This window comes from Mesoplodon bidens (assembly GCF_964165515.1).
Source record: "Mesoplodon bidens genome assembly, chromosome: 11".
NCBI classification, from domain to species: Eukaryota; Metazoa; Chordata; class Mammalia; order Artiodactyla; family Ziphiidae; genus Mesoplodon; species Mesoplodon bidens.
This window is the reverse complement of record NC_138167.1, coordinates 78,110,785-78,125,576: the sequence shown is the minus strand read 5'-3', so window position 1 is coordinate 78,125,576 and position 14,792 is coordinate 78,110,785. Positions and strand designations below refer to the sequence as shown.

Here is a 14,792-nt window from a genome sequence, read left to right as displayed (position 1 = left end):
GGCATGTCACCAGCTCTCAAGGCCTTTGACACAAGTGTGCAAAGCGAGGCGCTTTAACAAATGTACATCAACATGAAAGATTAAAGGATGAACTAGGTAATCAAAAATTATATTTTTGAGAAAGGTTGTCTCACCAGCTGAATTTAATTTTCCTTGATAATTATGTAAGTAACTTTAATAATACCATGCCTTTGTAATATTAAAATAACTTTGATTAGAATATCTGTCCTAATATGTTTACCAGTATTTTATTTTTATGATAAAATTGAGATGTATGACTCATCTATAACACAAGATTTCTTATTGAAAATTATACCAGTCTGTTTTAACATTGGACTCCAAGAGTCTGAGATTTCTATATACAAACTTCGATACTGTGGCCATGTGAATTATTTATATCTTAATATAACAAACCACAGTCTTTGCTGAAAGTTTAGAGTCATACAATCTGAGTATTTAGACTATTTCTGTAGTTAGAAGAAATCTGGGGTAAGAGAATGCAGAAGTTAGGAAGGACCTCAAGATGAGTGTGTCCAATACCCATTCTCAACCACATGTAAAGAAAACGACGGTCTAAAGAAGAGGTGAGGTAACATGCCCAAGACCTACAGCTTGCTGGCAGTAAAGCTGTTATTCCAGCCTGGGGAATTTTAACCAGTGAAATTTCACTACTTTAGTCTAAATGTGATCTTAATTTTCATATTGTTCAAATCCATTTGACTTCTTTTTCGTTTTCATTTATCATCTTTCATTTTAGAGAAAGCACTTGCTCTTTTCTTTTTCAATTTATACCCTCCCTAGGGAATCTCCTAGAGCTGGGTTTGCCCTTAACTGTACCCCCTATACTTCCATACACACACACAAGCACAGGGACACACACCCCTTCCATCCTATTAGGACCCTCCATTTACCAGATGGCTGGGTGAGTTAGGGATGCATCTAATTCACTAATAGAAAAGCAGAGTACCATAAGTTTGGCGGTTCCCAATAATGTTTGATCACTTTGGTGTTTAGGAATGCTATAATCTAGAAAATCAGCCCATAAAAACAATAGGATTACAGACTCTTATCAGAAGCAGTCTTAGAGATTTTACATTGAGGAGATTTTACATTGAGGAGGCCCAGGAATGTTGTGACTTGCCCAGCATCCCTTAGCAAGCTGATAATTAGTGGCAGCTGGCCTGTTGTTACAGAATTATTCACCCCAAAACAAGAAGTGAGACTTTTAAAATATTAAAATGGGACCTTGTACAATTCTTTCTTGTCCTGAAAGGACACAATTGTTGATGATGTTTTCATTGTTTGAGCAGTGGATGGTTAATGAAATTATTTTCATTTATGACTTACTTACCTATTTATTTCATAATTACAGATTTTAGAACATCTACAGTTTGTTAAATGTATTAAATTTATTTTACAGCTCTATGAAAAAGTTGCACTGCTTCTGACAAATTTAGGTAAGTGGAACCCTCTTTACTTCACAGTACAGTATTGTGGCCTGAAAAAATACCTTCTCAAAGATTCATTTCTGAAACACTGCTGAAAACAAATATTCCCTTTATTTTGAATTGCATACAACAATTTGTTCTTTGCCCTCAACAGGACATGTTAAATATGTCTAGGAATTGAGAGAATCTTTCCTACCTAAAGCTTTAAAGCATTTAGACATTATGTTTCATGAGCTAATATAATTTAAAGTAGGTTTTCTCTTACAAAAGTACATGTGTATGAAGTACCTATAATCATTTAGAAAAGTGTTCATTTGCTGTTGCCTACAATTTTTATTTAATTAAAAACACAGCAAGTTTTAATGGCATATAAAATCACAGCAAAGTTAGTTGCTTTGAACACTGGGAGTCTTTTATGTAGACAGGCTAACCATTACTGACATTTGTGGAAGTGACATTCATCTGGACAAGTCATCCCTAAGAACGTTTCTCTGACTTTGTAAGGCACCAGAACAATCTGGTAACCAGCTATGAGCTGTACATTTACTACATTTTCAAGATAGAGGAACTGTCCCAATTTCATTAATGAGATATTAGTCATTTTACTCTATGCAGTTTGAGAAAATTACATGCTCCCACACAAAACCTGTTTTAGCACATTCCCATATGTAGCTTGCCAAAGGGAGAAAAAAATCACAAAAGTGTTTTTATTTATAATAATCATTATAATAAAAGATGCCAGATACATCTGGCACCTCATCTGTTTGAGCCCTTCTATGTGCCAGATACAGAGCTAGGCACTTGGCATATCTCCTTTAAATTCATTGAAATCTTCCATCACCGCCACTCTTTGCCCAAAAAGATAAAAGTTTATGTCCACAGAAGAGGTAACTGCCCATTGATAGACTGTGTCCAGGGGGGACCTTGCTCCAGGCTGGAAAAGATGCCTGTGGAGACAACAGCCATGGTCCATCTGTGGTTGGGCCACCTGGGAACCCACCCAGCTGGCTGATGAGCTAGGAGACCTTCCTGTGTAACCAAGAGTTCATTAGCAGAAGTGAAGTAAAGCTAAAGCCCTTGAAGCATCCTTTGTCATTTCTTCCCTCAACAGCAGTATGGCCTTGCTCTGAAATTGACATTTAAACCATTTTAAATCCGATTCTCATTCTTTCTCCCCTCCCTTCTCAGATATACTCCTGGGAAGCATTCTGAGCTATAATTTGTGGGAAAGGAATGGATGGGGTGAAATGGTAAATGAGTAATTAGAAGCTCAGGGAATGTGGAACCAGAAAGTGCTATTGCATTAAATGCATTTTCTTTGATGTTGTTTGAGGTGAGGATGCAACTTCCAGGGAAGGATAAGCGCATTTGACATGAGATTTCAGGTTGGAGGATTGATCCATATTTTTGGTTTGTATCACAATGTCCAAAGGGCATTTGCTGTATGGAAATTGAAATACAAGAAGATGAGAATTGGTGCCTGACTGAGGTCAGGAAGTTGTAAGACAAAGATGCTGCTATACAATAAAAGCTCTAAAGATGAGGTCACCTCCTCGGTACTTGTCCTTGAGAATGAAAATGATGGTGGATGAGGGTGACAGGTAACGGGGTCAGATGCTCATTCTGAGATGGGGGGGTCTGACTCCCTCTCTCCCAGTAGCACCTCACATCACAGCAGAAATAGAAGTCGAGACCAAGGAGTTACTAGGAGATGGGAGGGGACCTGACGCCACACAGGCCCCACCCCACAGGTGGAAACTAAGAGCGAAAGGAGAGGCTCCTGCAAGGAGCCAGGGCCGGGAGTGCGGCCCCTTCAGCCTGGCTGTCTCTACTCCAGGCTCTCTGGGCATCCTGGAAGAGCGGAACAAACGATATTCCCTGCCCTCAGACAAGTCAGTAGTCACTTCCCACCAAAGCCTCGCTGGGGCTGGTCTGGGAGCTTGAGGAACCCGTGGATGGTCCATTCCGTCGCATGTCATCTGTAGGCAAGCTGGGCCCTCCTGCAGCCTCCTTAGGAAGCCTGTGCTCCCACCCCGTGCGTCTGGGGAGCTGGACAGAGGGAGTTGAGAAGGGGTCAGACGCAGCCTCTCAAAGTCTGCTCCCCTTGTGTCCACAGAACAGCCTCGCACTGAGTCCGAGTGGGAGAACAGCTTCACCCTGAAAATGTTTCTTTTTCAGTTTGTCAATCTGAACAGCTCCACGTTTTACATCGCGTTCTTCCTCGGAAGGTAAGAACCCATTCTCTCCACACCTCCCCCGGCCAGGGACAGAGGTCACTGACCAGGGTGACAGAGAGGCCAGCCTTTAGGGTGACTTTTATAAAGTGTATAAAGAGGAGATCAGTCTCCTTTCCTTTCCCTTCCCATTCTGGGGAATGGTCTCCATCAAAGTCCCTTGTACCTTTTCTTGTTAAGGTGAGTAGAAGAAAATAGTTTGCACACGTGAAGTGTGAATGTAAAACTTGCAGGCTCCATCTGTACCTGAATCAGGCCTCTGGATCTCACACCTATAAGAGCAGGTGGCATGTCCCAGATCCCTGACCTCACAGAGGAGGGAAGGACATTCAGACAGGAAAGGGGGCTGACGTAGGATGCCGAAGGAGACTGGGTAGCTTCTGAATCCAGCAGTTCTGAGGATTTGGAACGTCCAGGAACGTCCAGGTACCATGAACTTCATTACACCAGGCAGTGTGTCTGAGGAGACGAGAACCAGGGAAGAGCCGAGTATTGGGTTTTAGTGAAATGGATGAGCAGCCTCTCCGCAGTTTCTAGCTACTTCAGCATGGAATGCTAGTCAAATAGTTTAGTTTTAAAAAATAAAAAACACGGCATTACTAATATTCAAAAAGATCTGATGTGTTTAAACCCAACCTGCTGCTTACACAACAGCCACTTGATATTCAGCAGAAAAAGTTAAAAGTCACAGCAGGCAGCAAGAACTGGCCTCTGTGGTCAGCAGCCAGACAGAAGGGCCAGGAGAGAAATATCCCCCAGAGAATTCCAGAAGCTGCCATTATGCCAGTTCCAGAGAGTTTTCCTAATTCCCTGAGACCTGTTCCTTACTGCGCCAGTAATTTTCACTGGAGGATGTGCTAATCTGAATATAATATTCACTGAAGGCTACAGGATGCTAATGGTTTGTTTTTCTGTGTGTGTTGAAGATTCACAGGACACCCAGGTGCCTACTTGAGGCTGATAAACAGGTGGAGACTAGAAGAGGTCGGTATTCTCCCATCATTCCTTGTTTCCTACAGACGTGCGTTAAACAGGTTTAAGGCAACTTTGTGCAGATTAGAAACCAGACAGCCTTTCTTCCTGTCCATTGATTCTTGAATTTCTGTGTTTGCTTACCTCGCAGTGCCACCCTAGTGGATGCCTTATTGATCTCTGTATGCAAATGGGTATTATAATGGTGCTAAAGCAGACCTGGAATAATTTCATGGAACTTGGCTACCCGTAAGTACCTTAGATATCTATACTTGAGAGGCAGCATGTCTCGTTGGCTTTTCTAGGTGTGGCAAGTAAGATAAGCAATGCAGACTCAGCAGTTAAGCCTGTATGTGCGTGTGTGTGTGTGTGTGTGTGTGTACCTGGAGCTAAGTCTTCATGCTTAGATATTCAAAGACAAATCATGAAAATAATAAACATTAGCTCTTTTGGAAGATTTAGCACAAATCCCATAAACAAAAGTGAATATTCTTTAAGAAGTCTCTGTGGGCCCCTAAATAAGTGGATACCTGCTTCCAAGCTGCTTTAAATGATGACGACACACTAACGAGGTCTCTACTCCCCAACCCCTGCAATAAATCAGAAATGGTAATTTCTTTAAACTTCCTTAAATTCAACTGTACAGGAAAGGAACTTATGAAAAGAAGACCTAAAGAAATGATTCAAAAAAGAAACTGGAATATTTCTAAGTAAGCATATCCTAACCAGTAAAAACATCATTACCTGATGATAACAGTTTATGTTGATGGCAATGGGCAAAAACTTGCATCACCTTTGTAAGGATAACCTTGAATTTGGCTGTGTTTGCTCAGTTCTGGTCAGTTAAGTTTTAAAGGGACATAAATCAGCAGCACTTCTATTTCTTCTTTAATTCTATACCTACAGGTTTCCAGGTCAGCTCAAGTGTCTCCATAGAGAATTCCAGGTTTCAGGGAAGACCACTCAGCCAGAACAATTAGCTGGAACTTGGTTCACTTCGAAAAGTCATCTCTTAGCTCCCTGTCAGAACCACTGCCAGTAATTTTTCTCTTCTTAGATTTATTTTTAGAAAATTTCTTCCAAGTGTTGATGTTTTCTATAAAACTTAAAAAAAAGCATAAAATTTAAAAATTAGAAGCATTATATTCTCTTTTAAAGTATCATCCATAACTTATCAAACTGTCATAGACATCAAGGGAACTATATTTATCTTCTACTAATATGGACATAGAGCAAAATTGTGAAGTAGGCAAAATTGTCTTTGATACCCATCCCCTTATTTAGTTTATTTCACATTTGTTTTTGCTTTGGCATCGCTACTCTCAGATACCCCTCAGCTTTCTCCTTGCCCCCTACAGTACACAAAACTGACCCCCGCCGCCCCGATTTCTTCGACCCTGTTCTGTATCGTAAGATGCACTTCTGAACACTGCCAAGGATTAATGTACTAACCTCACCAGTGTGAGATGCATTTTATTGGGAATCAGAGCCTCTGTCAAACTCAACCCGAAAGCAGGCAGATCCAGTTGTCGACCTGCGGGCTTCTGTATGCCAGGAGAGGAGGAAACCTTTGTGGGTTTGCAGACCTTCTAGGGCCCTCGAGTCAGAGTATGCAGGTCAGCACCCCATGGTAAGACTGCTCACGGGTCCTCAACTAAGCCAGCTAGGCCAAACCATCTTCTTCTCAGAGGCCTGCGGGTTGCCTTTGTACTGGGGGATCAGGTTATCAATGTTCTCAGTCCTCTACCCAACCCTCCGAGGCAACACTGGACGAGAGACAGTTTCGTGAATGATTAAAATAAGTTCATCAATCATTCTGTTCACTTGCAAGTACAAATGCTTGAAGTGTAGCCTCCATTGTTATTTCCTTGCTAATCCAAGGCTTCATTTCCTTGGCAGCCTGTCCTAAATTTTTAAAACTATTGTTCTATATTCTAATTCTATTTCTTATTACTTGTCTTATGAACAGCTATATACATTTTTTTAAATAAATTGATCTTGTTGTGCAGGTTAATTCAGAATTGGTGGACTAGAAGGAAAGTAAGACAAGAACATGGACCTGAAAGGAAAATAAGTTTCCCACAGTGGGAAAAGGACTACAACCTTCAGCCGATGAACGCCTACGGACTTTTCGATGAATACTTAGAAATGAGTATGAAAATAGCCTATTTTATCTGATTTTTAAAAATTTTATTGAAGTATAATTAATTTACAATGTTGTGTTAATTTCTGCTGTACAGCAAAATGACTCAGTTATAATTCTTTTCATATTCTTTTCCATAATGGTTTATCATAGGATATTGAATATAGTTCCCTGTGCTATAGAGTAGGACCTTGTTGTCTGTTTTAGCCTATTAATTATAAATGTAAATTCTAGCTACATTTAACTAGACATACACCATTATCATAGAGGCTAGCAGTATGGGGGGATTCTTGAGCTAAATGCAGAGGAAGGGTGTTCTTGCTTTAAGAAGCTTTATTGACAGAAATAGTGCCAAGTCACTTCACATTCTTCATGACATTGTGTCCTGTCCCTTGTAATAAATCACCAGGAAAAAAAGAGCTGAAAACTTGGTGAACCAAAGAAAAAGGAGTGATCACTCATGGTGTGATTGATTCATTCACTCAGCAGACATGTTTTTTTTTTAATTTAAGTATAGTTAATTTACAATGTTGTGTTAGTTTCAGGTGTATGGCAAAGTGATTCAGTTATACATATATACATAAAAGAATATAAACATTCTTTCTCATATTCCTTTCTATTATAGTTTATTATAAGATATTTAATATAGTTCCCTGTGCTATACAGTAGGACCTTGTTGTTTATCTGTTTTATATATAGTAGTTTGTATCCAGCAGACATCTTTTGAGCCATGTTATGTCCAGGCAGACATTATGTTTGGCACTAGCGATACAAGGAATCAGGCACAGTCCCAGCTCTGAAAGAGTGCACAGTGGGGGAAAGTCAGAGATATAAAAGGTAAGTGCAATAAAGTGGCATAGATGCTGCAGTATGAGTCAGTAGGGGGTAGACTGGGGACAGTCATTTCCCTTGAGGGGGTGGCAGGAAGCTGGGAATGCTTAAGCTATGCTACACTTTTATTGAAGGAATCTGATTTCTCTATGATCAAATCCAAGCTACTTATTTTAGCATGTATCTGAGAGCATGAGCTTTAGAAACAGATTACCTGAGTTCAAATCCCAGTCCCTCACTTATTAACTGTGAAACCTTGGGCAATTACTTAAACTCTTTGTCTCACTTTCCTCTTCTCTACAATGGGGATAAAAAAGTAACCACTTCAGAGCATTTTTATGTGGATTAAATAAATTAACACATGGAAAGGGCTTAGAACAATGCCTGGCTCATAGTAAGTACTTGATATATGTCATCCATGTCATTATTATTATTTTTCTATTCTTCTTATCTTCCAGGGGAGAAAAGCTTAACAAAATCCCTTAGCAGATACACTGAGCGTGTTTCCCTTTTTTTCTAATTATGTTTAAGCTCTGTAACATTGGGGTGAAAGTGGGGGTAGGGATGGGCAAGATACATTACTTCTGAAAGAAGTTCTTTCTGGACAAATCTGAAAATTAAAGCAGTAGTAGAGTTGATACTTAATGTTTCTTAGATTGCTTATGTCCTAACTACCTACCAATGTTTTTAGAGTTTCAATTATAGAATGGCAGAATGATAAAACTTGGAGAAGAAATCAATTTGGGCAGTAATAATAACACTTAATAAAGGGAATTCATTAAGAGAACTAACCACTTGGAGGTCTCTTAATGGATTCTCCTCCCATAAAGAAGGAAATGAACAATAATGTTGGTATATAGAGTGCATGAAAAGAACTGGTAGTGCTCCAAATACTCCAGTGTCTTTGCAGCAAGAAACAAATCTCAGAAGCAGCATTACAAGCAGACCAGTGAATCCTAACTGCTTGCTTCTGTTCTTGTTGTTTTTGTTATTTTCTTAATGACTTTCCTGCTTTGTTATATTTTTTAAATGTATTCATTGAAGTAGAATATATAGTGAGAAAAGCATATAAATCAAAAGTGTCGGGCCTCCCTGGTGGCGCAGTGGTTGAGAGTCCACCTGCTGATGCAGGGGATACGGGTTCGTGCCCCGGTCTGGGAGGATCCCATATGCCGCGGAGCGGCTGGGCCCGTGAGCCATGGCCTCTGGGCCTGCGCGTCCGGAGCCTGTGCTCCGCAACGGGAGAGGCCACAGCAGTGAGAGGCCCGCATACCGCAAAAAAAAAAAAGAAAAAAAAAAAAAAAGTGTTACAGATCAATAAATATTCACAAATTTATGCACAAATGTAACCAATCTATGTAGGTGAGGGGTTAACACACTACTGCCCTCAGACCCAAAGCCAGTCCACTGCCTGGCTTTGTAAATAACATTCTATTGAAACACAGCAATACCCATTTATTTGCACATTATCTACAGTTTTTTAATTTAATTTTTATTTTATATTACAGTTGATTTACAATGTTGTGTTAGTTTTGGGTGTACAGCAATGTGGTTCAGTTATACATATATATATATCCATTCTTTTTCAGATTCTTTTCCCATATAGATTATTACGTAGAGTTCCCTGTGCTATACAGTAGGTCCTTGTTGATTATCTATTTCATATATAGTCGTGTGTATATGTGAATCCCAAACTCCTAATTTATCCCTCCTCCCCACCTTCCCCTTTGGTAACCATAAGTTTGTTTCTGAAGTCTGTGAGTCTCTTTCTGTTTAGGAAATAAGTTCATTTGTATCATCTTTTTAGATTCCACTTGTGATATCATATAGCACTTGTCTTTCTCTATCTGACTTGTTTCACTAAGCACAATATTCTCTGGGTCCATCATGTTGCTGCAGGTGGCATTATTTCATTCTTTTCTATGGCCGAGTAATATTCCATTGTATATATGTACCACATCTTCTTTATCCTTTCCTCTGTTGATGGGACATTTAGGTTGCTTCCATGTCTTGGCCATTGTATATAGTGCTGCAATGAACATTGGGGTGCATGTATCTTTTTGAATTATGGTTTTCTCCAGATATATGCCCAGGATTGCTGGGTTGTATGGTAATTCTACTTTTAGTTTTTTAAGAAACCTCCATACTGTTCTCCATAGTGGCTGTACCAATTTACATTCCCACCAACTGTGTAGGAGGGTTCCCTTCTCTCCACACCCTCTCCAGCATTTATTGTTTGTAGACTATTTGATGACAGTCATTCTGACCAGTGTGAGGTGATTCCTCATTGTAGTTTTGATCTGCATTTCTCTAATAAATAGAGATGTTGAGTCTTTTCATGTGCCTGTTGGCCATCTGTATGTCTTCTTTGGAGAAATGTCTATTTAGATCTTCTGCCCATTTTTTGACTGGGCTGTGTTTTTTGTTTTGATATTCAGTTCCATGAGCTATTTGTATATTTTGGCGACTAATCCCTTGTAGGTCACTTCTCCCATTAAGGGTTGTCTTTTGATTTTGTTTATGGTTTCCTGTGCTGTGCAAAAGCTTTTAAGTTTAATTAGGTCCCATTTGTTTATTTTTGTTTTTATTTTTATTACTGTAGGAGGTGGATCCAAAAAGATCTTGCTGCAATTTATGTCAAAGAGTGTTCTGCATATGTTTTCCTCTAAGAGGTTTATAGTACCTGGTCTTACATTTAGGTCTTTAATCCATTTTGAGTTTATTTTTGTTTATAGTGTTAGAAAATGTTCTAGTTTCTTTCTTTTACATGTAGCTGTCCAGTTTTCCCAGCACCACTTACTGAAGAGACTGTCTTTTCTCCATTGTATATTCTTGCCTCCTCTGCCATAGATTAATTGACCATAGGTGCATGGGTTTATTCCTGGGCTTTCTATCCTGTTCCATTGATCTATATTTCTGTTTTTGTGCTAGTGCCACCCTGTTTTGATCGTAGTATAGTCTGAGGTCAGGGAGCCTGAATCCTCCAGCTCCATTTTCTTTTCTCAGGATTGCTTTGGCTATTCAGGGTCTTTTGTGTTTCCATACACATTTAAAATATTTTTGTTCTAGTTCTGTGAAAAATGCCACTGGTAATTTAATAAGGATTGAATTGAATCTGTAGGTTGCCTTGGATAGTATAGTCATTTTGACAATATTGATTCTTCCAGTCCAAGAACATGGTATATCATCTTTCCATCTGTTTGTGTCATCTTCATTTTCTTTCATCAGCATCTTATAGTTTTCAGAGTACAGGTCTTTTGCCTCCTTAGGTAGGTTTATTCCTAGGATTTTATTCTTTTTGATGTGATGATAAATGGGATTGTTTCCTTAATTTCTCCTTCTGATCTTTCATTGTTAGTGTATAGAAATGCAACAGATTTCTGTGTATTAACTTTGTATCCTGCAACCTTACCAAATTCATTGATGAGATCTAGTACTATTCTGGAAGCATCTTTAGGATTTTCTAGGTACAGTATCATGTCATCTGCAAACAGTGATAGTTTTACTTCTTTTCCAATTTGGATTCCTTTTATTTCTTTTTCTTCTCTGATTGCCATTGTCTAGGACTTCCAAAACTATGTTGAATAAAAGTAGTGAGAGTGGACATCCTTGTCTTGTTCCTGATCTTAGAGGAAATGCTTTCAGCCTTTCACTGTTGAGTATGATGTTAGCAGTGGGTTTGTCATATATGGCCCTTATAATATTGATGTACGTTCCCTCTATGCCCACTTTTTGGAGAGTTTTTATCATAATTGGGTGTTGAATTTTATCAAAAGCTTTTTCTGCATCTACTGAGATGATCATATGGTTTTTATTCTTCAATTTGTTGATGTGGTGTATCACACTGACCGATTTGCTCAGGATGACTTTAGGCAGCCTATCCGCTGATGGGTGGGGCTGTGTGTGTTCCCACTCTGCTGGTTGTTTGGCCTGAGGTATCCCAGCACTGGAGCCTGCAGGCTGTTGGGTGGGGCCAGGTCTCAGTGCCAAAAAGCATCTGCCACCAGTGTCCTTGCCCCCACAGTGAGCCACAGCTGACCCCCGCCTCCCCAGGAGACCCTCCAAGACCCGCAGGTAGGTCTGGCCCAGGCTCGTATGGAGTCACTGCTTTGCCCTGGGTCTTAGTGCATGTGAAACATTGTGTGCACCCTCCAAGAGTGGAGTCCCTGTTTCTCCCACTCCTGTGGAGCTCCTTCACTCAAGCCCTGCTGGCTTTCAAAGTCAAATGCTCTGGAGGCTCCTCCTCCTGATGCCAGACCCCTACCTAGGCTGTGGAGCTTGACATAGGGCTCAGAACTCTCACTCCTATGGGAGAACCCCTACGATATAATTATTTTCCAGTTTGTGGGTTGCCCACCCAGCAGGTATGGGATTTGTTTATATCATGAAAGTGCCCCTCCTACAGTCTTGTTGTGGCTTCTTCTTTGTTTCTGGGTGTAGAATACCTTTTTTGGTGGTATTGTGTCTTTTTTGTTGAGGGTTGTTCAGCAGTTAGCTGTGATTTTGGTGTCTTCATGAGAGGAGGTAAGCTCAAGTCCTTCTACCCTGCCATCTCGTCTCCAGGCCTCTACATATTATCTGTAGTTACTTTTGCACTACAGCAGCAGAGCTGATTAGTTGTGACAGAGACTTTATGGCCCACAAAACCTGGAATATTTACTATCTGGCTCTTTATAGAAAATGTTTGTCATCCTGTGAGCTACATCAAGAAATAGGATATTATCACTATCAAAGAAGGCTCCCTTGTTTCCTCTCCCAGGTATAACACCCTCCCCAAGCACTTTCCTGACTTCTAATTTTTTTTAAGTCTCTATAGAAATGGAATTATACATTTTCTTTTGTAAATGGCTTATTCCATTCAATATCGTATTTATAAGATTCTTCCATGTTGCTACAGGTAAAATTTCATTTTCATTTTTGTATAGTATTTGTAGAATGTGTACCTGAAGCAAAATTATGAAACAAGGGAGTTTGTCTTTGATACCCACCTCCATCTTTCCTTAGTCACATGTAGTTTTTTTTTCATTTCCAATACCAGATACTTTCCATTCCATCTTTCTCCCCTTCCCCCACCAATCCCTCAATCCTTTCCCATATCATGAAATGGACTTCTGAGCACTGCTAAGGATTAATGAGCTAGATAGTTGCATTTTAATAAGAATCAAAGCCTCTGTCAAACTTCAGTCAAAAAAAAAAAAAAAAGAGGCAAACTTACTTGTGGATGTGCAGGCATCAGTGTGCCAGTGGATGAACTAGTTTGTGAGTCTGCAGATCTTCTAGACCCCTGAAAACAGGAATTCACCACTATTTACGCATCCATTCTACTGGTGATAGATTTGTGAGTTATTTCTAGGTTTGGGTTCTTACAAACAATATTGCTATGAACATGGGTTTTGGTTAACGTTTGTATGTATTTCTGTTGGGAATTTATGCAAGAGTGGAGTTACCAGTGGAGTGGCCATCATAATGTATGCATTTGTGAATCTTCGGTAGACACCTGCAAACAGTTTTCAAAACTCCAACTAGCAATATAAGAGCTTCAGTTATTCCACATACTCACTAAAACTTGTTAGTGTCAGTCTTTTTAAATTTTGGCCATTCTGGTTCGTATGTAGTAGTACCTCATCATTGTTTTAATTTGAAATTTCATGGCAACTTAAAATGCTGAATACCTTTTCATATGCTTCTGGTCATTTGGGTATCCTCTTTCGTGAATTCCCATTCAGGCCCATGATTCTGTTCTGTTTCTCTTTCTTAGTGATTTTAGAAGTTATTTATATATTCTGGATATGAATCTTTTGTCAGCTGGACCTGGAATGTCTTTTGTAGGAAAGTTTCTAATTATAGATTTAATTTAGTTAAGAGATATATAACTATTCAGATTTTCTATTTCTTCAAGTAACCATTTCAGTAGTCTGTGGTTTGTGTTTTTCAAGAAACTTATGTTTCATCTAAATTTTCACATTTAGTGGAATAAAGTTGTTTATAATACTCTTATGAACTTTTAATGTACATAAGGTCTGTAGTGATGTTCTCTTTTTCATTTATACTTTCATAGTTTGTGCTTTTTGCTTTTTTCCTTTAACAATCTGGCTAGAGGTTTATTAATTTTTTCATTTATTTCTGCTTTTATTTCCTGCCTTATTCTTTCTTTGGGCCTAATTTTCTCTTTTCCAAACATCTTCAGATGGAAGCTTAAATAACTGATTTTCTACTTTTCTTCTTTTTCTAATTTAGGCGTTTAGAACTATGATTTTTCTCTAAGAATACTGCTTCATAGCTGGATCCTATAAGTTTTGATATGCTATATTTTCATCATCAAGGCATTTGCTAATTGCCATTGTAGTTTATTTTTGACCTATGGGGTTTTTTTAGAAATGTGTTGCTTAATATCAAAATATTTGAGGATTTTCTGGCTATCCTGCTGTCACTGGCTTCTTACAGTTTTTTTTTTTCCTTGTAGTTGATTTCTAATCTCATAGTGTTGTGGTCAGAAAAGATGCTTGATATGACTTCAATGTTCTTTAATTTACCAAGGCTTGCTTTATGGCCCAGCATGTAATCTATCCTGGAGAATGTTCCACGTACACTTAAAAAGGATGTGTATTCTGCTGCTTTCAGATGAAATGCTCTATATCAATTAAGTCCATCTGGTCTAATATGTCATTTAAGGCCTGTGTTTCCTTACTGATTTTCTGTCTGGATGATCTGTCCATTGATGTAAGTGGGGTGTTAAAGTCCCCCACTGTTTTGTGTTACTGTCCATTTCTCGTTTTATGGCTATTGGCATTTGCCTTATGCTCCTGTGTTGGGCACATGTACACAATTGTTATATCTTCTTCTTGGATTGATCCCTTGATCATTATGTAGTGTCCTTCTTTGTCTCTTATAGCAGTCTTTATTTTAGAGTCTAATTTGTCTGATATGAGTATTGCTACTCCAGCTTTCTTTAGATTAACACTTGCATGTAATACCTTTTTCCATCCTCTTAGTTTCAGTCTATATGTGTCCACAGATCTGAATTGGGTCTCTTGTAGACAGCATATATACAGGTCTTGTTTTTGTATCCAGCCAGCCAGTCTATGTCTTTTGTTTGGCACATTTAATCCATTTGCATTTAAGGTAGTTACCAATATGTATGTTCTTACTGCCATTTTGTTAATT

The 14,792-nt window shown here is 39.0% G+C and overlaps 1 protein-coding gene across 1 annotated transcript in view; it reads left to right on the top strand.

Annotated features, from left to right (window-relative positions):
- The window catches only part of ANO4 (anoctamin 4), a 422,274-nt gene that overhangs the window by 357,842 nt on the left and 49,640 nt on the right, over window positions 1–14,792 (top strand). The window contains exons 18-22 of the mRNA XM_081248924.1: window positions 1,421–1,457; window positions 3,565–3,676; window positions 4,609–4,666; window positions 4,806–4,903; window positions 6,664–6,806. Coding sequence (XP_081105050.1) covers window positions 1,421–1,457; window positions 3,565–3,676; window positions 4,609–4,666; window positions 4,806–4,903; window positions 6,664–6,806 — 448 coding nt within the window. The remainder of the gene's footprint in view (window positions 1–1,420; window positions 1,458–3,564; window positions 3,677–4,608; window positions 4,667–4,805; window positions 4,904–6,663; window positions 6,807–14,792) is intronic.